Source organism: Mus caroli, chromosome 8 (assembly GCF_900094665.2).
Source record: "Mus caroli chromosome 8, CAROLI_EIJ_v1.1, whole genome shotgun sequence".
Lineage (NCBI taxonomy): Eukaryota > Metazoa > Chordata > Mammalia > Rodentia > Muridae > Mus > Mus caroli.
The window spans coordinates 62,392,202-62,419,456 of record NC_034577.1 but is presented as its reverse complement, the minus strand read 5'-3'; the positions used below and the strand labels follow the sequence as shown (position 1 = coordinate 62,419,456).

The window sequence follows — 27,255 nt, the reverse complement described above, 5'->3', positions numbered from 1 at the left end:
GCTGAGGCGGCTGAGGCGGCCGAGGCAGTAGCGGCAGCGGCGGCGGCGGCGACGCGTCCGGGCAGGTGAGCGCTACCCAAGGAGCGCAGGCGCCAAGGGGCGACGCGGGGTGGCGGGGTTCTCGCGGCCCGGGCTGGGAGGAAGCGCGGCATGGGGCCGTTTCGTTGTGACAGCAGTGTCGCGAGCGTGGAGAGGTGACAGATCCCCTCACACACCCTGTGTTTCGCGCGTCCTCGGGGTCCCTACGGCCAGGCCGAACCCTGATTTCACACCGAGCTGCCCTGCGAGTGACAACCCCTGTGAGGCCGAGGTGGCCGCTTACGCACCCAACATGCGTGCCTCGCTGACCTGATCTTCCTCAGCCCGCTGCGTGTCCCTCCTTCGGAACCCGGGTGGACGCTTTGGGTGCAAGCTTCGGGTGCCACCCGGACGCGGCTGCTACACACGTGCACCTGCGTGCCTCTCCCCGTCCCTGTCGCGCAACCATCGCTTCACTCCCAAAGCAAAGTCCACCTAACTTGTGGTTTTAAATTTTTTATTTTCGTCCCCGGTGTAGTGCGAGTGGTGGCTTGGTTTTGGAAACCGTGTTTCACTGTGTTGAGCCAGCTAGTCTGGAACTCACAGAGATCTCCCTGCCTCTGCCTCCCAAGTGCCAGGATTAAAAGTGTGGGCTACCATCTGGTCTGTTATTGTTTTAACAGGGCTTTTAAATTTATTTCTAGTATTTCATTTTATTGTATTTATTTATTGATTAGTTTTGGAGTCAAAGTCTTGCACTGTAACCCAGGTTGTCCTTGAACTTTTATAAAGAGTGCTTGAGGGTAGGTGAGATGGCTCAGCAAACTGAGTTTTTGGGAACTGACTGCCAAAAGTTGTCCTCTGATCTCTACATGGGCTCTGTGTCACACGTGCAAATACACACACCCACACAACACCACAATATGTATGTATATGTATATGCATATAAAATTACTTCTTGACACAGCATGATGTTATGAGTCATCTGAGCACTGAGCAGGTAGAGGTAGGATCAGAAGTTCAAGGTTACCTTGCTACACACATAGTGAATTTGAGTAGCCTGGGCTCTTTAAGACCTTGTTTCACAAAAAGAAAGAAAACTAATGAGCAAACAGTGCATAGACTGGAGTGGAGTTGGTAGAGTGCTTGTTTGAAGTTGGGGGTTCCATTCCTAGCACCACAGAAACCAGGTATGGGGGTGCACACTTGACATCTCAGCAGGGGGATCTGGAGTTCATGTCCAGCCTGGGCTACTCAGAGGCCCTGTCTCAAAGACCAATAGCAAACAAAAACCTCAGGGCTGGACAGCTTTCGAGTCATTTCTGTACTTAGAATAATCCCCTCAGCCTGATGTTCAGAGCATCCCAGTTCACCCAGACTTCAACCAGAAGTCTGAAGCCCTCAAACATTGCAGCAGGCTCTGCCTGGCCCCCTTGAGCCCTGTCTGTGAGCCAGCTCCTGTCAAAGGCTGCTTACTGGTGTTTCTGTCTCTTGAGTTAGTGGAGGAGGGGAGCCCCCACCATACTCCACCCCATTCCCAGGCATTTCTCCCAAGTCGTGACTGATGAATCCGGAAATGCTTAGCTGGAAGGGACAGCCCCTAGGTGGCTGCCTGAGCGTGTGTCTCCAGGCTTTGGTGGGTGTGGAGGCAGGCGGGATTGGTGGGCTGCTAAACATCTGGGGCGCTGTTGGTTGTGGTCAGACCAGGCCTTCTCCGTGACCTGCCCGAGTTCCTTGCTGCCATTCAACAGTAAGGAAATACTTCTCAGAGTTGGGAGAGCTAATGTTTCAACTGCTTAAAGCGTCAGTGCAAAAAGGTGGGGGCTTGAACTGGGGGGGGGGGNGGTTTTTCTGGCAGTTTTTTAGTTCTAAGTCTAATTTCCATGTGTGTAGGAGGACAGTGGCTTTGTTATGAAAAATCAATAAAGGTCTTATTTCCTGTAAGGCTGGCCCAGTGCTGTCACTCTCAGTGGTCTCTCCCTTCACTGAGGATAGTGCCAGAATGTTCCTCCTGCTCATGTCACCTTCAGCTTCTCCTGTGGAAACTGTAGCCTTTGGGACTTTCCATTTGATTTCAAGCAAGGTCATGGGGTACAATCAGTAGTAGAATACTTCCTTAGTATTTTCAAAGCCTTTGGTTTCACCCCAGCCTTGAAAAAGAAAATTATAATATATGTGTAGAGTATGTACTTATATTATATATGGTTGTTTACGTGAGCTGTGAGCATATATGTATGTCTATGAGTTTACTGTGTGTGAATAAGGCACACAAACACGCAGAGGCCAGGGAAGGATGTCTGGTGTTGCTTCAGCAACCATTCCTGGCTTTTTACGTGGGTGCTGGAGATTTGAACTTGGGTTTTCATGCTTGTCTGCAGCAAGAGCTCTTACCTGCTGAACCATCTGCTCAGCCCCTCTGTACACATTTTTTTATACACACATATATAACGTGTACATAAAATTAGATTTTGATGATATAAGTGATACAGGTAGTTTTTAAAAAATCAGTATGTGCCAGCAATGGTGTATTTAATTCTAGCCCTTAAAAGATAGAGGCAGGAAGATCTTTGTGAGTTTGAGGCTAGCCTGGTCTATGCAGTGAGTTTTAGAAAAACCAAGGCTACATAGTAAGACTATTTCCAATAAATCAATATTTTCAGGCATGCTGTGCACTCCTTTGATCCTAGTACCAGAGAAACTGTTCAAGGCCAGCCTGCAATACATAGCAATATCCTATTAGAAAAAACAATAAGAAAAATAGTTATAATCACATGAGTATAGTGGTAAGGCTTGCAGTCCCAGATGAGGGAAGCTGAGACAATATTGAAGCCAGCTTGGACTCTACAGCAAGACCTTGTTTCAATTAAATGAAACAACCAAAACTCCCCAGAAGTGTCTGTTTTATGCCCACTACCATCTTAGCATTTAGGAGGAGGAGACAGGAATATAAGAGTTCAAGGTCATTTTTAGCTACACAGAAAGTTCAAGGTCTTTTCAGATTACTTGAGACCCTGTGTCAGGCAAAGTGAAAACAAAAAAACAAACAAACAAAAAACCCAGATATTAAAAATAGTAAGATTGGGCCGGGCGTGGTGGCACATGCCTTTAATCCCAGCACTTGGGAGGCAGAGGCAGGTGGATTTCTAAGTTCACAGCCAGCCTGGTCTACAGAGTGAGTTCCAGGACAGCCAGGGCTACACAGAAACCCTGTCTCGAGACCCCTCCAACAACACCCCCCCCCAAATAGCAAGATTGGGCTATAGAGATGGCTCAGCAGTTAGAGCACTGGCTGCTCTTCCAGAGGTCCTGAGGTCAATTCCCAGCAGCAACATTGTGGCTGTGGTTGTTTAAATAGGCTTGGCTCAGTGAGTGTACTATTTGGAGGTGTCATCTTGATGGAGGAAGTGTGTCACTGTGGACATGGGCTTTAAGACCAGTGTCCTAGATGCCCGGAAGCCAGTTTTCTCCTGTCTGCCTTTGGATGAAGAGGTAGAACTCTCAACTCCTTCAACCCCAAGTCTGCCTGGAGGCTGCCATGCTCCTGTCTTGATGATGATGGACTGAACCTCTGAACCTGTAACTCAGCCCCAATTAAATGTTGTTCATCATAAGAGTTGGCTGGTGTGTCTGAACAGTGTACTCATATAAATAGATAGATAGATAGATAGATAGATAGATAGATAGATAGATAGATAGATAGCAAGACGGTTATAGCTAACTATGGGATCTGCATAGGCTCTTGCTGTGGTGAGGCCAGATGAGTAGCAGATCCCCCACTGGTGACTCTTTAAGCTGTTGCCTCTAAAGTAGCCAGTGGGGATGTGCATGAGTGGATCAGGGCAGCCCCTCAGTACCCCTGTCTTTATGACTAGGTTCAGCTGCCAGGGCCAGGTCAAGGAGACTAACTGGCCATTGTTCTCACAGGGAGAAGGTGGAAGGCCTGCTTCCTACAGTAGCCAGTTCAGACAGGATTAAGGGCTCAGGCCTGCCCCTGTGGCAGGTTAGCAGCAGTGCTGAAAGCCTTTGATCTGTCCCCTTCAATGTCCTGGCTCAGGAAGCAGGCCTCACAACAGACTTTGGATCCTTTTCCACAGTGAGGTAAAAGGTCAGGGCATCTCACAGTCCCTCTCTGCAAAATGCTAAGAAAAATCAGAGAGGAGTCAGGGTATGACCTGTTGTCCTGGGGTGTGCGTGCTGGGATTGGTTTCCCTCTTCACACAGAAGATGAAAATCACCTCTGTTTGCCAGTGCTCTGACCCCGAACAGTACTTCAACTCAGGTCTTGATATTTTAGGGTAAGGCACCCCAAGAAAAACAACAGTGAGGCTGGGAAGATGGCTGACTACAATGTTTATTGTGCAAAGGTGAGGACCTTAGTTCAAGCCATAGAACCTATTTTAGAGAAAAGTCTGGAACCCAGGGTGGGGAGGTGGAGACCAGTGAATCCCTGGGGCTTGCTGGCCTTCCAGCCCAGCTTAACATGTCTAAGCCAATGGGAGAAGTGCGGTTCTCAACCTTTCCTTGCTTCGACCCTTTAATAGAGTCCTCATGTTCTTGCAGCTTCCTGACTGTAACCTTGCTACCGTTATAGATTATAATGTAAATATCTGCTATGCAGGGTATCTGATTCGTAAACCCCAAGAATCACGAGCCACTAGTTCAGAACCACTGCACGAAAATGGTGCCTCACAACCATCTATAACTCCAGTTCCTCTATCTTCTCGCTTCCTCAGGTACAAGTGGTACACACACATGCTGGCCTGGAACTCTCTATAGACAAGGCTGGCCTCAAATGCATAGAGATCTGACCGCCTCTGCCTCCTGGGAGCTGGGAATAAAGTTATGGTTAACCACACCAAGCCCTTACTGATTTATTTTTGAGACAGGGTCTCATGTAGCTCAGGCCAACCTTGAAGTACCTATGTAGTTGAAATTGGCCTTAATGTCTAATTTCTCTTGCCTCTTACCTGCCACTCTTCTGGGTGAAGAGTGACTGAGTGAGGCACCTAATAAGGACACACATGTGTAAATGAATGCATGAGTGTACATAGACACACATGCACACACCCCACACAAACATGCATGCATACGGTGCACATACCCATGCACACACACAAGAACTATTTACCTGCTGTTTTGGTGCTGGAATGAAAGCCAGGGATTGGTGGCCAGTAGACAAGCATTTTACCAGGGAGCTATGCTCCCGGCCCCACCATTTGTTATCTGTTTGTTTGTAGTTTGTGAGACAGGGTTTCTCTACATAGCCCTGGCTGCCTTGGAACTCATTCTGTAGACCAGACTGACCTAGAATTCACAGATATTCACCTGCCTGCCTCTACTTCCTGAGTGCTGGATTAAGGAGTGTGTCACCACCAGCTACAAAATATCCATTTCTTTGAAAGCTTGTTGAAATGACTTAGTGGGTAAAGGTGTCTTCAGCCAAACCTTATTCCCAGCTCCCAGGAATCCGAGGCAGTCAGATCTCTATGCATCTGAGGCCAGCCTTGCCTATATGGAGAGTTCCAGGCCAGCTGTGGCAAAGTAGTAAAATCTGTCTAAAGGACAAGTCCATACAGGCTAGAGCTACATTTTCAGAAGACTGAGGCTAGACTGCCAGCACTCATTGGTGGCTAACTCCAGCTCCAGCTGAATCCATGCCCTCTTCTGCTGCCGAGTGGCCAGCAAACTCCTGGGATTTTTCTGGTTTTGCAACCCAATATTGGAGTTACAGGCATGCAGGGCCATGCCTGGGTTTTCCTGTAGGTGCTTGGGATTTGAACTCAGGTCCTCTTTGAAAATTTTTTAAATATTTATTTTATATGTAAGTACACTGTAGCTGTCTTCAGACACACCAGGAGAGGGCATTAGATGTCTTTTAGGATGGTTGTAAGCCACCATGTGGTTGCTGGGACTTGAACTCAGGACCTTTGGAAGAACAGTCCGTGCTCTTAACTGCTGAGCCATCTCTCCAGCCCCTGAAATTTTAAAAATTACATTCATGTATTTATTTGTGGGAGGATGGGGTGGATGTGTGCATGTGACAGGGAGTAGGTGTGATGGAGAGCAGAGGTCTGTGAGAGTTGGTTCTTTCTTCTACTGTGTGGGCTCTGGAGGTGGAACTCAGGGGATCACAATTGGCAGCACCGCCCTCTGCCCAGGTATGCTGAGCCCTCTCATATACCTAGAACTTTGGTACCCACCAACTCATCTTCCTGGACTCAGAAATGCAGTCAAACGTTTTTTGTTTTTTTGTTTTTTTTTTTCTTTTTTAAAGATTTATTTATTTATGTGAGTACATCACTGTCTTTAGACACACCAGAAGAGGGCATCAGGTCCCATCACAGATGGTTGTGAGCCACCATGTGGTTGCTGGGAATTGAACTCAGAATCTCTGGAAGAGGAGTCAGTGCTCTTAACCACTGAGCCATTTCTCCAGCCCTGGGTTTTGTTTTGTTTTTTAAGATATTTTATTTTTGGTTTATGTCTATGATGTTTTTGCCTGCATGTGTCTATGTACCTCGAGTGCCCAGTGACAGGAGAGGCCAGAAGAAGGTGTCAAGATTCCCTGGAAGTGGAGTTACAGATTGTTGTGAGCTGCCATGTGGGTGCTTGGAATGGAAACTGTATCCTCTAAAAGAGAAGTCAGTGCTCTTAACCACTGAACCAGTTCTTCAGTCCCAGAAATGCATTTTTAGTTTTAACTATTAAATGCCTAAGAAGTAAGAGTCTCTGATGGTGTACCATATGTCTGTAATTCTGGAATGCTGTGGCAGGAGAATAGAACATTCCAGACTAGCCTGGGCTACATTGTAAGATTCTATCTCAATAACAAACACAAAATAAAATTTAAAAAAAGAAAAGAAAGAAGAAAAACAAAAAAACAGGCATGATGGTACACACTTTTAATCTTAGCACTGGGGAGGCAGAGACTGGAGAATGTCTATGAATTTAAGGCCAGCCTGGTCTATTGAGGACCAGGTTTCAGGACAACCAGTGCTACACAGCTTTTGTCTCAAAAAAGAAAAAAAAAAGATGCAGTCTGAAAGATAGATAGATGAATAGATAGATAGATAAAATAAAAAGGAAAGAAAAATATCACATGGTGTGAGAAGAAAGAAAGTATATTTTAAAAAGTAACAAGTAGGGTGGGGGAGTGGGTGGGGGACTTTTGGGATAGCATTGGAAATGTAAATGAAATAAATACCTAATTTAAAAAAAAGTAACAAGTAGTAGAGAAGCAGACTGTTGTCTCTCCCATTCTCCCCGTCACTGTGCTATTTTTAAATGTGCCTGTTGGACATCTGTTTTCTTACAGAGGCACCTTTTGCTGTTACTGTCTGCAGCCCTGCTCACATCCCAGAGGCTTTTGTTTTGTGGAGGGAGCAGAGAAGGACACGACTTTACGATAGTCCATTGTTCTGTTGTTTCATTGCTGGCTATTATGCTTTCTCAATGTTGCCAGCCAGCACTTGGGAGGTGGAGGCTAGTGCATCCCTGAGATGAAGTCTAACCTGGGCTGTATATATAGCAAACCTTGTCTCAAAAGGCACAAAAGAAAATTTGACTGTTCTGACTTACCACCTGAGGCGTGGTAGTTTGTGGTGGCTGCTACAGGAAGCAAATGCAGGAGTGTGGACAAGGCCCCCTAGAGCTGCCCACAGCGGAGGTGATGGCTGCTCCTCTCACAAGCTGACAGAAACACTGGGTTCAGCCAGACAAAGGAAAACAATTGTATGACTCTGAGGAGGGGTAGGCAGGAGGAGCCCAGAGATTCAAGGTCATCTTGGCCCACATGAGGAGACCTTGTTTTTAAAAAGCTATCGAAAACATCTGGGCATGAGATTCTAGCACTCAGCATCTCAGCATTGGGAGGCAAAGACAGGAGGATCAGGAATTTAATGTCATCCTCTACTCTATACCTGCATGGAGGCCAGCCTAGGCTACTTGAGACCCTGACTCAAAGCAGACAAACACACGTTCTTCAGTCAGAGAATGAGCCAGTTGCACCATGCCAAGGACTTCCAGGATCCCATGCTGCTCCCTAAATCTTGGTATGTCTGTCTTTTTCCTTCCCTTCCCTTCCTTTCTCACGGTCCCCCTTCCTCCCCAGATTCCTTCTTTCTTTCCTTTCTGACAAGGTTTCCACCATGTAGACCAGGCTACCATTGAATTTGTTATCCTCCTGCCTCAACCTTCCCAAAGCTGGGATCCCAGATGTGTGCTGCCATGCCTGGCTCCCCCCATAGACCTCTTGCCTTTGTTTCTGTGGTTCTGGGGGTGGAGCCCAGTGTACTGTGTGTGTTAGGCAAGTGCTCTCCCATTGAGCTATGTATGAGCCATGAGTCTCACACTATAGCTCAGGCTGGCCTTGAATTTTGTGTATAGATGTTTTGCTTACGTGTATGTTTATGCACCTCCCACAGTGCAGCAGAGGTCAGAACCTGGTATCAGATATCCTGGACCTGCAGATGGTTGTGAGGTGCCATGTGGGTGTTAGGAGTCAAACCCCAGATGTCAAGGACAACTAATGCTCTTAACCTCAGAGCTGTCTGTCCAGCCCCTGGTTCTGTACTTGATCCTCCTGCTATAGCCCTCTGTGGTGTCAGGCCTGAACTCACTAGGTCCAGAGACTATACGTCCTCTTAGGTCATTTACAAGCTGAAACAGTGTAAGTGCTGTGCACAGTTGTAACACAGTATTGTTTTGGGACCTAGGACAAGAAAAACAGCACAGATGACTGTTCACAGTTTGCTCAGGTATGGCTTTCTTTTCTGCAGAGTTGGTGGGTGTAGCAAACTTGCAGCCCTCAGCAGCAAGTCTAGGCTGGTGTTAGGAATCCTGCTCAGAGCATTCCTGGATCCTGTGACCACTGGCCTTGGAAATGCCCAGCGGTTCAGTGCAGGGGTGGACCATAAAGGCCCTGGCTCCCAGCCACTGCATCCTCCTCTGCAAATCCTGGTCCCCTCATCTCACTCAGGGGAAAACTGTCCCAGTCCCCAGCTCCCAGCATGGTGAGAGGACGATCTGCTGCCTTCCAGGCCTTTCTCCAGAGCAGACATCACTTAAACACAGCAGGGAACAGCTAAAAGTGTCCTCCCAGCACTCAGGACATGAAGAAGGACAATCAGGAGTTCACAGCCATCCCCGATTCTATAGCCACATTGAAGGCCATACATAAGACCCCTTCTCAAAAGCTTGGACATGGAGGCACATTCCCTCAGGTCCAGTGCTGGGGAGGCAAAGGCAGGAGGATCTCTGAGTTCAAGGCCAATCAGGGCTACACAGGATGACCTGTCTCATAAACAAGCAGGAAGATGGTAGGGGAGCACTGGGCTGGGGAGGTGAGGTGCACAGCAGATTTGGTCCATTGGTTGTGAAAGAGTCTGAGCCCTGCCTGCCTCCTTGTTAGGGAGCATACTTGCAGCACGCATCACTTGCCCAGGAATATAGTGATGGATGGGAAAACAAGTATAGAGAGGTCACATGTGGCCTCTGTCTTTTCACAGCAACAGTATGATCTGCCCCCATTTGGGGAAGGGTTAGCATGGTGAAGAGCTGCATTGGGCAGCAATGGAGACATGCACAAAGGCAGGAGCAGGACTGGGAAGCTAAAGCACCATGCAGGTATTGCAGTCTAGGCCCTTGCTGGCCTTCCTGGACCCCCCAGCCTAAGTGGGAATCAAGCAGAAAGGAGTAGGGGAGTCACCTGAATACTCAGGGCATAGGGAATGCTGGGGACAGTGAGGATGGGAGTTTCAGGATGCACTTCAGAAGATGCAGAGCAGAGCATGAAGATGTGGAGTTGAATATGTCCAGGTAATAAATTAACTACCTGAGCATGGATTAACTGTTGCTCAGGGTGGCCAGGCGTCACTGTTCTGCACCCCATGGGGTGAGAACCCGGGCTTTTGGAGATGAGGAGCAATAACTGATAGGACCCAGCATAGGGGTTCCGGTGCCTTGGCTTATATAATAGCATATCCAAGGGTCACTGGTGACTGTGGGTGGGCAAGAGCAGAAGACAGTGACTCTTCGTACAATTATTTATTTGTTGTGGTAGGGAGGATGTGTGCCTGCTGCAGCATGTGGTGGAGGTTGGAGGCCAACTGGCAGGGTCAGTTCTCAGTTCTCCAGGTGGGCTCCGGAGACTGCACAGATCATCAGGCTTGGCAGCAAGCCTCACTGGCCTTTCTTTCCTTTTTTACCCTGCTTTGTCTTTTCTTTTCAGTAGTGGAAACGGAACCCAGAGACAAGAGATCTCGCACTGAGCTCTATGTCTCCCCACACTCTCTGTACTTTTCATCTTTGAGACAGAGTCTCTCACTATGTTGCTCAAGTTGGCTTGGAACTTGCCATGTATCCCACACAGGCTGTCCTTGAACTTGCACCTTAGGTTGCAGGTGCTGGTTGGCAGGTGTGCTATGGCCAGAGTTGTCTTGATCTTTTGAAATCTGCGTGACTGTGAGGCATGCTTAGAGTTCCTAGCCAGGGTGACCGTCACAGTCCCCAGAGCATGGAGTGAGGAGCTCCTGTCTATCTTTGAGGCTGGCAGCAGTCAGGGTTAGCAGGCAACAGCCACCATGCCACGCACACCAAACTCTGATCCAAAAAAGAAAACAGCCCTTCTCATTGGCAAACAGATGGTAATTGGCTTCTGATGACTTTGGCTGTAGGACCCACGGTAGACTTAGAAACCATCACTAAGAAGGTGGCTCTTCACATACGGGTTGGGGCTGTCTGCAGCCCTCAGGCAGTGGCACAGGTGACAGGCTGCCCTCCCACTACCCTGGCAGGTAGGTAGCTAGGGTCTGACAGTAAAGGGTGCTGAGGATGGAATCCATAGCAAGTGTGTGCTCCTCACCTGACCCCTTGACATTGTTGTCCTGTGAGCTGTTGCCCCCTCAGCCCTCACCCACCAGAGTGGAGCAGTGCAGGAGAACGCAGCTGGACTGTGTTTTCAGACACCCATGAGGCAGGAGGGTTTCTGAGTTTGAGGCCAGCCTGGTCTACAGAGTGAGTTCCAGGCCAGTCAGGGCTACACAGAGAAATCCTGTCTCATGGGAGTTGAGGGGGGTAACTAACCAACCAACCAACCAACAAAAACAGGATAGAAGATATATCTATTCCTATAAACCAATGTGGGTCGTATAGGTCCATGTGTTTTCTGTTCCATAGTCATCTGGCCTCACCCTATCCCAGAGCAAAGTGACCCCAGAGAGCAGAGCACAGAGGCGGCAGAGTGGCCGCTTGATAGGAGATGCTTAGTTGACCTGACCTTAAGCAGGAAGGAGGTCAAGGCCCAAGCACTGACAGAACCCCTGTGCTGTGTTCTCCCGGGCTCACTGTGAGAGTACAGCTGACCTGTCCAGCACTGGGAGAAGGATAATACACAGCCAGAGTTTCATGGCCATCAGGTCTTGAGCAACAGAGGCAGAGGAGAGGAGACAGGAGGCAACATAGATCCAGGAAGACAGGATGGGCATGGTTTGGGGTAGTGTGTAACTGCTAAATGCTTACCAAGGGGGGAGGATACAAGGAGTGACTAGTAGATCCCCAACAAAGCCCATCAGCTGCGACTACAGTGACAGACTAACAACACTGCCATCTGCTGTTATGTGTGAGCCTTGGTTCTAGTACTGTCATCTGCCCTTCTTCCCTCCCCCAGTCACCAAACCTTCAGCCCAGGCCCCCTCTGTATAGTGGAGCGTTGTTTGCCTACAACCTGAGTGTGTCCTCCTTAAGTGACAGTATACAGGACAGTGTAGAAATAAGCACTGTATTGTTTAGGAGACAGTGAGCATGCTCAGTGCCAATGCTCTTTTTATTTGGCCTGGTGCCTGCTCAGCAAGTTGCCTACACCCTCAGCTCTTGTAGACAATTTCCGTGTTTGCTTTTCAAGTCACCGTGGGTCACTGTCTACTTGACCTAACTGGCTGGTGCTGGGGATCAGAGCCTCACAGACGGTGAGGCTCAGTCTACAGAGTCCTCACATCCCAGTGTGGGTGCAGGAATCACATCATGTCCTGACGTGGCATGTCTAGCCAAACCCCACACAGCTTTGTGTGGGGACAGGAGCTCCAAAACACCAGCTGGCTCATCTGTTTCTCTTCATCGCCTGCAAGGCCTGGTCTGTGCCTCACGGGGCAGAGTGACTATTACTGCTTGAGAAAAAGTCTGGCTATATAGAGCCCAAGCCTGGACTTGACCCTCCTTCAACAGCCTCCCAGTACATGCTGACAGGCAGCACAGGAGATGGGGCCCAGCACATTGCATAGGCTGGGAAGTTGGCTCCCCACTAAGTGCTATTGCCTGCCCCAAGACTTTAAAAATCATGCAAGCTTTGTCTTTCATCCTCTCTTAGAGGTGTTTTCCTCTGGCTTTCTCCAGACTTGTGAAAGCCAACAGGCTTGGGTATCCTCATGCCAAGGATAGGAATCCTGGCTACAGTCCCTCAAGTGTGGTTTCCCCATCCTCTTTCCTCTACCAGGCAGTCTGTGGCAGGAGCCCACAGCAGGAGCAGGTTAACCAGTTGTCAGCCTGGTGATCCAGACACTTAACTTGTGTCCTTATCCTGAGACAGGAGCTGAGAGGGGCTCCTGGCATGCTGGAGGGCCTGTATCCAGGGTCCTGAACTGCTCAAGGCACTGCCTGTGACAGGGTTATATTCTGTCGAGCTGTTTGGGAATTGATGGACATGTCTTCCACTCCCGCACTCCCACCCTGTGGATGGTCCTCTGGGATAAGTGAAGGCTTAATTAAGGAACATGTGGTTTTCTAGGACAGGGCTGGACTCCCTAGGTAAGAGATCTCCTGCTGCTTTGGAGTCCAGTGCAAGGCTTGGCTGAGCTTCTGACAAGAAAGGAAGATAGCTCAGTAGCGGACAAGTGAGCAACCATGTACCCCAGTAACCACCTGGAGTCTCCATCACTGTCGCCTTCCTCCCAACAGGCCAAAGCTTCCTCGTATACAGAAGGGTTGATTTTTTTGTTTTTTGGTTTTTGTTTGTAGGTTTTAGGGTACTGGGGAGGGACAGCTATCCATAGCCTAAGATTTTATCCCACCCCACACCCTAGTCCTTCACTGGAGAAGTCTAGGCAGATGCTCTACCCCTAAGCCATGTGCCTCCCCAGCCCCCGACACTGAGAGATCTTAGACAGGAACTCTACCCCTGAGCCATGCTCACAGCCCCACTGGAGGATTTTTAGGCGAATGCTTATCAGAGTTTTATTCCCAACTGTCCATCTGTAACACACACCTAGAAGTCTCTAGCTAAGGCAGCTGAGGTAAGGGTGGGTCTGGCATTCGGCACACAGTAGCTGCTCTTTCACCCTATCCGTATATGTGTCTTGGCCCCATCCTCATCCTCAACATAGAAGCCCAGGGCACCCTTTCACCAAAGGCCTCAGAGACCTGGTTAGAGGAGAGAGGTTGATGAGGGTAAGTACATGCCTTGCCTAGATGGTCTCCTAGGAAACCAGCTAGCACAAAGCTCTATAGAAGGGTACCTCCTTCAGCCTTCTGTATGTGTCCTGGTGTGATCATACTGCCCCAAAGGCAGGGCTGGCAAGATGCTACAAGTGGAGCTGGGTCACCAGGCCAGTCACTCGACAGCCACAGACATCTGAAACTCAGCCCCAGAGTTTCTCTTGGCGTGGCTCAGGGGCTGCGGGCTTCACAGTTTTTTAGCCTCTACTTCATCCACTTGTTCATTTATTTATTTATTCATTTGAGGCAATCCCCACTCTGTTGCCCAGGCCGCCCTTGAACCTGTGGTAAACGCATGTCTGAGCCTCCTGAGTGTTGGAGTGACAGGTGCCCCGCTGCACCAGTCTTTATGTAGTGCTGACATCAGAGCCCGCAGCTTCCCTGCTGCCAGCCCAGCATGTTACCAGTGAAGCTGCAGCCTGGGCCTCCATTTAGTTTCTTTACAGCACTGCATGCTGTGTAAGTAAGCATTACAGTCATTTTATTTTATTTCTATTTTTATGCCTGTGGGTGTTTTTGCCTGCATGGATGTCTGTGCATCACATGTGTACAGTGTCTGCTGAGGCCAGAAACAGGTATCCAGTCCCCTAGAACTGGAGTGAGAAATGTTTGTGAGCCAACATGTGGCTGCTTGGAAATCAAACTAGGTCCTCAGTAAGGGCAGCTAGCAGTCTTAACCACTAAGCATCTCTCCAGCCCCTTGGTAGCCTGGCAACAGCCCCCTCCCCCCACCCCTGTCCTCATGGAATGCCATTGCATCCTTGGCGCCCATTCTGGCCTCTCCCATAGCCCAGCTTGCACAGTGGTCGGTGGTTCACGAGCACTGCTTTCTGTACAAAGCGGGCCTCCTTGGGAGGTAGCTCAGTTCCATACTGAGTCCGAGAAATACACAATTGAGCTTGGAAGTCAGCTATCTGGAATGAGCCCCACATCACTGGGTTGTGCTGAGCTTTGGCCTAGGCATCCATGGGTAAATATTGACAGAAATAGCCTTTCACCTGTTTGGTTGTTCTGTGTATGAGACAAGGTGTCATTGTGGCACAGGCTTGTCTAGAGCTTGTGGTCCTTCTGGCTCGCCCTCTGGAGTGCATCACAAGTAACTCAGGCTGTTGTCACTCCTCCTGGGAGACACAGGAGCTGAGGAAAGGGCTGGACCCTGAGAGGGCGCTGTGTCCTGTGAGGCTGGGCCCTCAGGATGCCCAGACGGTGCAGGTGCCCAGGCTGCAGAGTGGGTGATGTCACCACTGCATAGGGCTGGTAGTGTCATTGGTGAGACCCGGATGGTTTTTCAGGACACTCTGGCTTTCTAAGCAGCATCACTTTCTAACAGACTCATCAACTGTGCCAAGTAAAGCCCTGAATTGGGCTGGTCTGGACTCAGAAGCTGGACTCAGAAGCTAGACACAGAGTGCACAGTTCTCATTGGGGTTTCAGAGACAGTGTCTGACCTATTTCATGATTCCTGACCCTATTTCCTATCCAATCACCCATCTACCTACCTACCTATCATCTCTCTATCATCCATCTATCTATCCATCACCTATCATCTATTTATATATTGTCTGTCCATCTATCATTCCTCTGGGATGGAACCCAGGCCTTTACAAATGAGAAGCTCTGCCACAAAGGTGTACCCCTAAACTCCCTCCTTCCCTTTTTTTTGTTTTTTTGTTTTTCGAGACAGGGTTTCTCTGTATAGCACTGACTGTCCTGGAACTCACTCTGTAGACCAGGCTGGCCTCGAACTCAGAAATCCACCTGCCTCTGCCTCCCAAGTGCTGGGATTAAAGGCATGCGCCACCACTGCCCGGCTCCTCCTTCCCTTTTTTAAGGAAACATGGTCTCATGTTTATCAGGCTGGCCTTGAACTCCTCTTGAGGTGAGAGGTGTGCACAGTCATGCCTGGCTCCAGACTCGTTTTATGTAAGCTCATATTTGAACTTTGAAATAACTTCTTTTTCAGTCTCATACACTAGGCAAGGATACATGTTTGTGCCACGGTTCCTCCATTATGTGTGTCCTGTTTCTCACAGGTCCATTGGGCGATAGGTTTTAGAGACATAGCAGAAGGGGAAAACCCTCTGGTTACACCGCATTAGAGGAGTAAGCCATGCCCCAGCGGCCCCAAAATCCACATATGCATAAGCACCTTGGAGAAATGTAGTGTCTTCTCAGAGCCTGCACATCCCCCTGAGGACTTTTATTTATTTTGAGATTTTTAACTACATGTATTTGTATAGGGATTGTGTGTGTCACTGTGCATGCATGGAGGTCAGGGAACAACTTGTAGAGGCTGTTCTTTTCTTCCACCATAGAAGATCCATGGAGTTGTGTGTGTTTTTAGGGCTCCATGCCCAGGAGAGTTCTCTCTTCTCCCAGCATCTTCACTCAGCTGTTCAGATCAGAATGGGATCCTGGAGACACACTCTAGGTCACCACCCACGCGTCCTCATTCTACCTTCCAGCCATCGTCCTTGAGCACCTCAGGGTGCCGCCTGCAGACTCATATTTATGTTTCCTCTCCCAGCCTCAGGCTGGCTTGCTTGCCTCTTCCCTCCCCTCCCCTCCCCTTCCTTTCCTTCTCTTAAGTTACTAGGGTGGAACCCAGAGCATCCTACAGCCCACAAAGAGCTTTGCTGCTGAGCCATGCTCCTCACCTCGAGATTCTAGGAAGGAGTTTCACTCCTCAGCCATGCCCCCAGCCCTCCTGCCCATATTATTTATTTTAAAATTTATTTCATTTTTATTTGTGTCTACATATCTGTCTGTATGTGTGTATGCCACATTGTGAGTAAGTGCTTGCAGAGGCCAGTAGAGGGTGTTGGTGTACTGAATTGGTGTATCTGGAGTTACAAGTGGTTGTGAGCGAGCTGCCCTACGTGACATGATTATACTTGTTAGGGTTTCTATTGCTGTGATAAACAACATGACCAAGAGCAGCTTAGAACTCAGGTCCCAGGCTATTACAAAAGGAAGTCAAGGTAGGAACTTGAAGGCAGGAGCTGGTTCAGAGGCTGTGGAGGAATTCTGCTTACTGGCTTGTTCCACATGGCCTGCTCAGCCTGCTCCTTCCTTCCTTCCTTCCTTCCTTCCTTCCTTCCTTCCTTCCTTCCTTCCTTCCTTCCTTTTTTCTCAAAACAGAGTGATACTATGTAGCTCTGGCTATCCTAGAACTCACTATGTAGACTAGACTGACCTAAAATTCACAGCGATCTACCTTTCTCTACCTCCTAAGGGCTAGGATTCAGGGTGTGTGCCACTATGCTCGGCTCAACCTGCTTTCTTGTAACACCCAGGGATAGCTACCCACAGTGGGCTGGGCCCTCTGTTTCTCCTGGACTCAGGCTAAGGCCCATATTGAGGGCAGAGTCAGGAACGTGCTGCTTCACAACCAGTGCTATCTCTGCCCTTACTGCTGCAGATATGTCCTGCAGCTGCTCATCACCACATTGTACTGTGTATTGGTTTGTCACATTATCTCATGTATTTGTACCTTTCTTTGTTGGTTCTGAGATGGCGCCCCAGACCTCCCATGTACTAGGTACACACAAGCTCTGCCACTGAACCACACTCCTGTCCTGTTTGATTCCATGTTTTTTCCACAGTGGGGATTAAGCCTTGAGCTTCAAGTATGTTAGGCCAGTGATGGCACACTGAGTGATCTAGGCAGAGGCTCTCCCCCTGAGCTGCAGCAGCCCTCACTGATGGCTTCTGGGCCAGTGCTCTCCCCCTGAGCTGCAGCAGCTCCTCCTTTACATTTTCACTGTTGCCCAAGTTGACCTTAACCTTGGACTCAGGTCCTCCTGCCTCAGCCTCACAAATTGGTAGGGTGATAGACTTGTACCACCAAGCCTGGTGATTGGATGGTACAAAACTGAGACCTCAGAGAACAATGGTGCATAATAGCATCTCTATTGTTCCTTCATCCCTGCTTCCCTGAGGGCCAATGGCCTGAGCTGGTGGGGCCTGAGCACAGCTGGCTGCGCTGGGCTCAATCTTCAGGAAGAAAACAGGGAGCGAGGCTTCACACGACTTATTTCTGCAGGAACAGGCGGCTGGTGTAGGAGAAAATAATACTTTTCTCAGTATCTCTATGGATGGAGCTCTTGGGTCTAGACCACCCTGGCCTGGTGGGGGTGCTGGCGGTCGGTAGCTCTGGGCATATAGGTCCCCTGACCTCCATTCCCTGCCATGGTGATAGTCAGAGGGTGTCCTACTTTTCTCCTCCCTGCCATGTGGCCTCAGCCAGCCTCGTGTCCTCTCTGATCTGCTAGCACTAGTTTAGAAAAACAGACTGTGATGGTCATGAACAAGTGACAGAAAAGAAAGATGTTTGTTATGATGAAACTGTCAGCCCAGGGCACAGTGGCCTCAGACTCACCCTTATGAGGATGGGGAGCCAAGAGTCACATGAGGTAAAGGCCACTGGAGCTGGCCTAGATGGACCTCAGAAGTCAACAGCTACCCTTGGCTGGATAGTCACCATTTTGCTGAATCTAGCTCATCTCACCTTGCCCTTCTTGTTCCTCAGGACTGAGCCTCCCGCTGTCCAGCACGCCTGGGATGGGTAATGGTGTGCAGGAAGGCTCGGTGCGCCTGCGAGAGGATGCCGAAGCCGTCCTGGCCGGGGCCGTCTCCTCAAAGGCAAGTAGTGACGTCTCCCTGGGAGACAGTGTTTCTCACCCTTCCTAATGCTATGGCCCTTTAGTACAGTTTCTCATGTTGTGGTGACCCCCAACCATAAAATTATCTTGTTGGTATTTGCTGCTGTTATGGATCATAATATATCTGATATGTAGGGTATCTGATATGGAACCCCTGTAAAAGGGTCATTCAACCCCCCAGGTTGAGAACCACTGCTGTAGGATGATCTCTGGGGTTCCCTATTGGATCAGCAGAACATAGTACAGTCCCTGCCGTCCTCACTCCATGATGCATAGCAGGTACCCATTTCTGTCTGAGCTCACTGTGAGCAAGAGTCCCAAGAAGGTGCCTGCTGCATGAGGTGTCACCCAAATCCGGCCAGGCCCAGCATCTGGCAGCAGGCCAAGACCTTACCCATAGCTGCAGGTGGCACTGGAGAGCTGATGATGTAGAGCAGGGGTGCCAGGTTCATCCCCGAGGCCCTTGGAAATGGAGAGTGGAGCTGGGCACCCTAGACTGTCGCCCTAGCACTCAGGAGTCCAAGGCTGGAGGATCACCAGTTCCAAGTCAGCCTGCACTGTAAGCAAAACCCATCTCAAAAACCTCAACAACAGCACAGCAGTCAGCTCAGCCCACGCTGTGGACCCAAACAGGCTAGCGTAGCCCATGGGCCTCCCTAGGTCCTGGCAGGTGCTGCACCAACAGTCTCAAAGTCCATTCTGTCAGTGGCTGAGCTGGCAGCACCCTATCTATTATCATCCTGACCTTTCCCTGAGTTACAGGAGGCACCAGGGACTGCTGGCGGGGGGGGGGGGGGGGGGGGGGGGGGAGGGTGGCCGGACACAATAGGATGCACTCAACAGGGCCAGCTTGGAGGTCACTAATGGGGTAATTAGGCATAGTCCTTCAGAGGCTAGCTGACTGCCTGACAGAATTCAAAGGATTTGTATGCAGCCTATCTGCATTCCAGAGTCTTCCAGGACAGGTGCTGCTCCAGGAACCCACAGAAGGGCACCACTACCATGAACACCCTCCATCACCTCCCACCACTCCCTAACATTACCCCCTGCTGACCACTGCTGTGTTCTGCTCTGCTCCACCCTTATGGCCGCCCCATGCAGGGGTAACTACCAGCTGGGCACAGTGCACACACCTGAAACTCAGTGCAAAAATCTCAGCTGGTCAATGGTGACACATGCCTTTAAACCCAACACTCTGGAGGCAGAGGCGCAAGGCCAGCCTGTTCTACAGAGTGAGTTCCAGGATAGCTAGAGCTACACAGAGGAATCCCCGCCCCAAGATGGCTCCAAAATTTGACACTACAATTATACAAACAAGGGTAGGGATGAGGACCAGGGATTGCACACAGGAGTCATGAAAACTGGGAAGTTGGAAGGATGGTCTGGAATATCTTGTGGGGTAATTGTCCCCCTCACCCCAGAGCTGACTACACATGGCTAAGCAGTGTTTCAGACAGCACTGAGGCTGAGGACTGTGAAATAGGTGGTCTGGGGAGAGCAGTGTTCACTAGCTGTCTCGGCACTTGGGTGGCTGAGGCAGGAGGATTGCAAGATTAAAGAAAGACAGTCTGTCTCAAATCAGGGGAAATGATGGTTACATGCCTGGCGTGGCACATGTGACAGTCACATGGCACATGCCCTAGTGCTCAGGAGGCAGGAGCAGAAGAGTCTTGAGATGAAGCCAGCCTGCTCTGCACTAACAAATTCTAGGCCAGCCATGATTGCATAGAGGGACCCCACCCCAAAACAAACAAACAAACAAAGTCAAGAGAAAAGGGCCGGGAGATGGTTCAGTCAGTAAAAAAGTGTTTCTCAAGCATGAGGACCTGAATTCAGACTCCCAGTATCCACATGGAACCGTGACAGCCTGTGTCTGTGAACCACACTAGGGCAGGAAGGCACAGAGAAGGGAGGATCTTGGAGCTTGTTTACCGTTCAGTCGAGCTGAGTCAGTGAGCCCACTGAGAGACAAAAAATGGTAAGGATGCTGACCTCTGACCACCACACACACAGGGGCACAGGAGAACACAAACATTAAAGGCACTTGATGCATCTCTGGGTCTTGGTCCCCTGATGAGCAGCTCCTCCAGCCTCTATGAGGCCTTGACCACTTTGTTTTTGAGACGTTAACCCGGAGTTCTGTTGCAGAGAGACCACAGGCAAGTGCTCAGCTCCCTGCTGTCTGGAGCCCTGGCTGGTGCGCTTGCCAAGACAGCAGTAGCCCCCCTGGACCGGACCAAGATCATCTTCCAAGGTAACAGCTGTGCGACTGCTCTTCCTCCCACTTCTCCGTCAACCCCAAATACAGAGTCTCAGATTGTAGCCCAGACAGGCTTCACATTTCACTTTATAGTCTAGGTCAGCCTGGAATCTACAGCAATCTTCCTGCCTCAACCTAGTAAGTACTGGGTGCTATGGCACAGGAGATTGCCAGGAATTGCCAGTCTGATACAAGAACAAAGAGAATCTTTATTATACCAATCTGACTCGGATCACGGATCACAAGCCTTCTCTGTCCCGCAGGTTAGGGATGCTCTCACCCAGGGCCTGAGATATCTATAGGAGTGTGCACAAGCTGGGACTCTTGAGCTTTGTACCGCAGTGCATGGCTGGGAGGGGGAAGGAGTGCCGTCCTTCATCCTGGGAACAAGTGTTCAGACAGAGAGGTGGGCACAGAACTGCAGCTGGACAGGGACCTTCCTGACCTGGGAAGACGTAATTCCTTTTGTTATCAGAAGCTAGTACAGTTTACAAACTGGTCTCAGCTGTCTGGAAACACTTAATTGCCTCTTTCCCATAGCCCAAGAGTGGGCTTTTGTTACTTCAAGAATATTGGCTCCTGCCTCCTTCAAGGGCAGGAGCCATCTGCACTGGAGAAATGCTGGTTGTTAATCAGGGGAGGGAGGGCAAGTTATGGCCACGGGGAGGCTAGGGTAGAATGCCTTTCATCTGCTCCCAAGGCCAGCATCTGTGGGGGCAGGGTGGGGCGCTGTGGGGAATGAAGGGAGAGATGGTTGCTTTGGCTGACGCAGGGACAAGGGAGTTTGGGCCAAGGATTACTGCAGAGACGGACAGGATACCTCATGTCTCTTCATGGGGTCACTTGTGTTTGCTACCATACCCTGTGTCCTTCAGAGACACTAGTCACTGCTGTAGAGCACCTTCTAGCACCTTGAGTCTGCCACACACCACAAAGCCTTTGTTCCCAAACCCAGTCACCTTCCCAGAGAACCCCTGGGGATGTGGATATAATTTGGGGGACATAGCCTAGAGCCCATGTCCCTCCCTGGTTACTAAATTGTGTCCAGCCCGCTAAGCCTGAGCAAGGCTGGGCTTCCTACTGATGGTCAAATGGTGGCAGCCTCCTTCAGTTGTTGGGAGAGGGGCTAACCATGGCTACTGCACCTCGGTGTACAAACACAGTTCGTGTCACCTGCTGACTGATCACAGCTGTGGCACCAGGCCCTGGGTAGCCATCTCCTGCTGAGGGCTAGAGAAGTACTGAGGCTTCACACTGGGGTTGGGGTTTTTGGTGCTGTCCACTGACCACACCAGACCCTCTCCTCACCATCAAATCCTTCTGGCCTACGTAGCTCAGCCCCCTGCCGCATATAGGATTGAAGACATCATGTAGTGTGGAGCGAGGCAAACCTTGGTACCACTAAGTGCTAGTGCACCTGTGCTGGGATCGGGCCTGGAGAACAGAGGGCAGACCCAGACAGCCTTGGGACTTGTTCTGATGAGGTCCAGGTTTGCTGGCAACAGGGTCAGTGAACTGGAGTCCCTCCCAAGTGTCCACAATACTCAGCCCCTCAGGCCCACAGCCTGAGCCTCTGCCTGTCCTAAGCTGCTAGGTGCTGGCCCCACTGCCCTTCCTGGGGAAGAAAGAATGAGGGCAGGCCTAGGAAGGATCCTCTACCCAGTGCGTTCCTGTCCACTGCTCACATCCAGCCCCAAGTGCAGGTCAGGCCCCAGAGCCCTGGGTATTGGGGTTGCAGACCCAGGAGCTTGACAGTCACATCTTATGGTCTGTTTGCTTTTGTTTGTTCCAGTGTCTTCAAAAAGATTTTCTGCCAAGGTGAGCTGCTAGAGGGACCAGTGGACCAGGTGGTCTGGGGGAGCAGGCTTCCAAGGAGACTTTGGGCACAGGTTTCCTGGGACAGTTGTGACTACTGTCCTGCCATCCTAACACACCTGTTGGGTGGGACTTCACAGTCTACCTTTCTGTGTGCTTTACCTTTAAACTAGAATGCTTAGACCAAGCACCATGTGGTGTATACCAGCCTTATAGCTCCCGCCCCTGTTTCTGTCAATCACTAGCATCCAGCATTTGAGGGGGACTGAGAACAGGGTGCAGGAAGTGTGGCTGATCACAGCTTAGGCTGCTACTAGCTGGGCAGGCCTGGTGCAGGGGCGCTCCACTACCCACCCTCTCTGCAGTTGAGGGCACTGCTTGCATGGTGTGCTCAGGGCCGGTGATGGCAAAGAGGTGCTGACTCCCTGTTTTCCCCAGGAGGCCTTCCGGCTCCTCTACTTCACCTACCTCAATGAGGGCTTCCTCAGCCTTTGGCGCGGGAACTCAGCCACCATGGTGCGAGTGATTCCTTATGCAGCCATCCAGTTCAGCGCACACGAAGAATACAAGCGCATCCTGGGCCACTACTATGGCTTTCGTGGAGAGTGAGGCCTGCTGGTTCCCTGCCCTCCTGGTCCTGCCCCTCCCCACAGGGCCCCATCCATCCCACACACCTGCTTTGGGTTCCTGATGCAATGCCCTCTTCACCCAGGCTCCGGCCCTCACTCACCGTGCCTCTAGGAGGGACCACTCCCTACCCCTTCACCCCACCCTCTGTTCCTTCCCTCAGTCACTGTGCTGCCTCCTTAACTCTCATTCACTTACTTTTCTGCTGAGATCTGATTCCCCAGATTGCAGGGCACCATGTAGCCCCAGCCTCAAGGAAGATATTTCACTATTGCAGATGGGGAGGGGGACGAGGTCACATTTGTTACTGTCTTAAGAGACCCCATAAGGTCAGCCACTTGGAACCCTCTTGGGACTTGTGTTGCTCCATGTACCCCAGGCTGAGGTGTAGGCATCCTCTGCACCTACCGAAGTCTCAACTTATTCTGCCTGTCCACAGAGCCCTGCCCCCATGGCCACGCCTCCTGGCTGGCGCCTTGGCAGGAACCACTGCGGCTTCCCTCACGTACCCTTTGGACCTGGTTAGAGCAAGGATGGCTGTGACGCCTAAGGAAATGTGAGTCTACCCCAGGGTCCATGCTGGTGCTGCTGTATCTAGGGTGCTTGCTGGGGATCCGTCCTGGGTGTGAGATTCTGCAGGGTTCCAGAAAGACAAGATACTTAAGGGTAGCCAGGCCATAGTGGTGTACGAATTTAATCCCAGCATTCAGGAGGCAGAGGCAGTTGGATCTCTAAGAGTCTGAGGCCAGCCTGGGGTACTTTGCGGTTCAGGGGTAGGACACCTGCTTGGCACATGCACAAGGCACTGGGGCCAGCCGAGTGACTGCAGTGTGGGAGGCCGGGCAGGTGGTGCTATCTCCATGGAGTCCTTCACTTTGTCCTGGACAGGAGGAGTGATGGGGTGCTCCAAGATGGGGCACCAAGCCCTATCACATGGTCTTCGTAGGTACAGCAACATCTTTCATGTCTTCATCCGAATCTCGAGAGAGGAAGGACTGAAGACCCTCTATTTCGGGTTCACTCCCACTGTGCTGGGTGTCATTCCCTATGCGGGACTCAGCTTCTTCACGTACGAGTCACTGAAGAGCCTGCACCGAGGTAAGGGGAGATGGAGAGAAGAGATGGGGCCTCGGGGAGCTGTCCCTGTGAACCCTATCACCCAGAGCCACACAGGAGGTCAGGCGGGGATCCAGAGCCCAATTCAAAGATACCCTCTGTCCAGTGGGACCCAGGAGCTTGGGCTGTAACCTTTCATGTGTCCATTCATTGTGGAACACAAACTGGCCTCAAGTTTGCCTTGTAGCTGAGCAAGACTTTAAACTGTGCCTCACTCTCCTCCCCCCAGCACTGGGGTCACAAGCCTGCTTCTCACACGCATGAGGTGCTAGGGATGAGACCCAGGGCCTCTTGGATTTGAGAGAAGCACCCTGCAGGCAGGCAGCAGCCCCAGCCCCTCAGGGTTTCATTAAACATTAACAATCTAGAACAGTTGAAGCCTCTCACTGGGACTGTGGGTAGCACTCTGGAGATGGCTTCAGAATCCAGGAGTGGTGGGTGTACCTGTGATCTGAGCGTTCAGGGAGAATGAGGCAGGAGGATTGCTATAGGCTCAAGGCCAGCCTGTGCTACCTAACAAGACTATGTATCAAACCCTCAATGTGTGTGGACAGTGTCTTGGACCCTCAAGGCCCCCTAGTCCACAGTGCCTGCATCCCCTCTGTGCAGTGGCACAGTGATGTCTCAAGTCAGGCGTAGAGCCGCTCTTCCCGCAGCTCACCCTCGGCAGTAAGGCAGACCGCCTGGATGCGGAGATGCTGTCCACAGTAGTCACTGAGTTCAGCTGGCAACAGTGACAAGAAGAAAGTCTGCACACAGCACAAGTGCAGGATGCTGAGACCCTTTCAGTCTATGGGTGTGCTGGCTCATGCCTGCTGTCCCACTCAGGAGGCCAGGGCAGGAGGTGGAGGCCAGCCTGGGCTAGCCAGTGACACTCCTGCCACAGAACACCAACTGACAATAGAACCTGTCATCAGAGGTTCCTTGAGCCTGTGCTGCACCTGCACCAGGAGGTTGTTGATCCCTGGCGCCATGATCTGAGAATCCACAGCAGCATGTTTGGCTGTTCTTCTCCTGTGGTATGGGCTGTGCTAGGGCACTAGATGGAGCGGTAGATGCCCCAACGTCCCTAGCAGGAGACTACACTCACACAGCTGTCCCTGCACATTGCTACAGTCCTCATTAGCTTACGGAAGTCAGGCAGAGGCACGTCCTCCATGTAGGAGGAAACTGTCTGTATAGCCCTGTACTCTAAGGGTCCAGGCATCCATGGAGAATCTTGGGATTCATCTCCACAGATGATGGGGCACTGAAAACTGCAGAATGGGAACCTGTACCCCATAGGTGAGGGGAAACTACTACATAGATAGCCTGGGCCACCGTGTAAGTCTCACTGCTGCAAAGTGTGTGTTGTGTTAGGCTAGGGTGTGGGTCCCATTCCCAGCATCAAAACTAAGAAAGGGTGGCCAGGAAGCGGGGCCTTAGTTTCTTCAAGTGTGGCACTCATGTGCCCTCTGCCCTGCAGAGTACAGTGGCCGCCCGCAGCCCTACCCCTTTGAGCGCATGGTCTTCGGGGCCTGTGCTGGCCTTATCGGGCAGTCGGCCTCCTACCCTCTGGACGTGGTGCGGCGGCGCATGCAGACAGCAGGTGTCACGGGCCACCAGCACGGCTCCATCCTGAGCACGCTACGCTCCATTGTACGTGAGGAGGGCGCGGTGCGGGGCCTCTACAAGGGCCTGAGCATGAACTGGCTGAAGGGCCCAATTGCCGTGGGGATCAGCTTCACCACTTTCGACCTCATGCAGATTCTGCTGCGCCGGCTGCAGAGCTAGGCTAACACAACAGTGGATGGTGAGCTGTTCGAGCAGGGGCATGCAGCTGTGTGCTCGCAGCCCTGTGGTACCTTGAGGATGGGCAGGAGGGCGGGACCTGACTTGGGGCTGTAGGCCCATAGCTGGCCCTCAGGGTGTGACATTGTGATGATGGATCTTGGCTGTCCCCTCCCTTCAGTTCCTTGCTATTGGCTGGTGAGTCTCCTGAGGTGTTACCCAAAGGCCCCTAATGGGTCAATTGCACTTCCTGGCCCTGTGTCCTCAGACCTGCTGCTGATCTAGTGCCCATTGGCACACGGGGCTCAGAGCCCATCCCTTCTTGCTATGACCGTGCCTGGCCTACAGATGTGATAGCAATTCCTTTTAAGCCACACACTGGAGGGTCACAGTTTGCTCAGTGGTGGTTGTACCTGTGTCCCTCAATCCTCCACCATGCCTGCCTATCCTCTCCCAGGTGACAAATGGCTGCTCTTGCCCACATAGCTTTCTCCCCAGAGCACTGTGCCCATCCTATTTCTGAGGGCTGCACCTGACCATTGCCAACTACCTGGCTTGTACTTTTCCAGGAGGCCCCATGGCCACCAGGCAGGAGTGTCAAGTTTAGACCCCACTGGAAATGCCCATGTGGGTATCACTGATCTGGGGTGTCTTCCAAAGTACACCAATCAGGCCAAATGCAGGCCCAAAGCTTCTTATATGCATAGCACCCATGGAGGTAGGGCTCAAGCTCTTGAAACTGCCTTCTGTGGCTGTCATCCAGCCAGGCCACATGAAGCCCAAAGATGGGTGGGTGGCTTTTCCTGTGTGAATGAGTACAGATGTATCCATGACCTGGGGAGCAGGGAAAGGCTGGGGTATCCAGGGACCACCAGCCAGCTGACACAAGGAGAACACCCCCTCCCCCGGGTTCCCTAGGTGGCACAGGAAAATCTTGCCTTTCCTGGTGTCTGGGGTTCTTGATTTAGGGTCTTTGAGACAGTCCCAGCCAGAAGCCCTGGCTGTCCTGCTTCTGAGTGTTATCTGGGCTAGCCTCCAACTTAGAGCAGCCCTCCTGCCTTTAGTCTTTTTCTTTTCTCTCTCTTTCTCTTTCCTTCCTTCCTTTCTTTCTTTCTTTCTTTCTTTCTTTCTTTCTTTCTCTCTCTCTCTCTCTTTTTTTTTTTCGAGACAGGGTTTCTGTATAGCCCTGGCTGTCCTGGAACTCACTCTGTAGACCAGGCTGGCCTCAAATTCAGAAATCCGCCTGCCTCTGCCTCCCAAGTGCTGGGATTAAAGGCGTGCGCCACCACTGCCCCACCTACCTTTAGTTTCTAGTTATCCTGCCCCAGGACTGCACATAAAACCCCTGCCCTTCCTATGCAATGCGGCTCTGGCTCAGAGGTGATCTGGGTGTTGATTCCCACAGCTGCATGGCAGCCATCTCACATGCAGGACCTGAGCAGGGTGGCTCGAGCCCTGGGCATTTACAATTCTTGCTGCAGTCTTTGTTCATTCTGTATT

The 27,255-nt window shown here is 50.9% G+C and overlaps 1 protein-coding gene across 1 annotated transcript; it reads left to right on the top strand.

Moving 5' to 3' along the window:
- Nucleotides 1-26,888, top strand: Slc25a42 (solute carrier family 25 member 42). The gene is made up of 8 exons (XM_021170557.2): nucleotides 1-65; nucleotides 18,035-18,147; nucleotides 20,316-20,421; nucleotides 22,220-22,245; nucleotides 22,681-22,847; nucleotides 23,309-23,425; nucleotides 23,816-23,967; nucleotides 25,451-26,888. Exons 2-8 carry the CDS (start codon nucleotides 18,067-18,069, stop codon nucleotides 25,756-25,758), a joined length of 957 nt encoding a protein of 318 aa, XP_021026216.1. The 5' UTR covers nucleotides 1-65; nucleotides 18,035-18,066; the 3' UTR covers nucleotides 25,759-26,888.
- Nucleotides 26,889-27,255: the final 367 nt, after the last annotated feature.

Coding starts and splice junctions, on each gene's coding strand:
- Slc25a42 (XM_021170557.2), top strand. CDS start 18,067: ATGGGTAATGGTGTGCAGGAAGGCTCGGTGCGCCTGCGAGAGGATGCC. Junction 20,422..22,219: donor GACCAAGATCATCTTCCAAG/GTAACAGCTGTG, acceptor TGTTTGTTCCAG/TGTCTTCAAAAAGATTTTCT. Junction 23,968..25,450: donor ACTGAAGAGCCTGCACCGAG/GTAAGGGGAGAT, acceptor TCTGCCCTGCAG/AGTACAGTGGCCGCCCGCAG.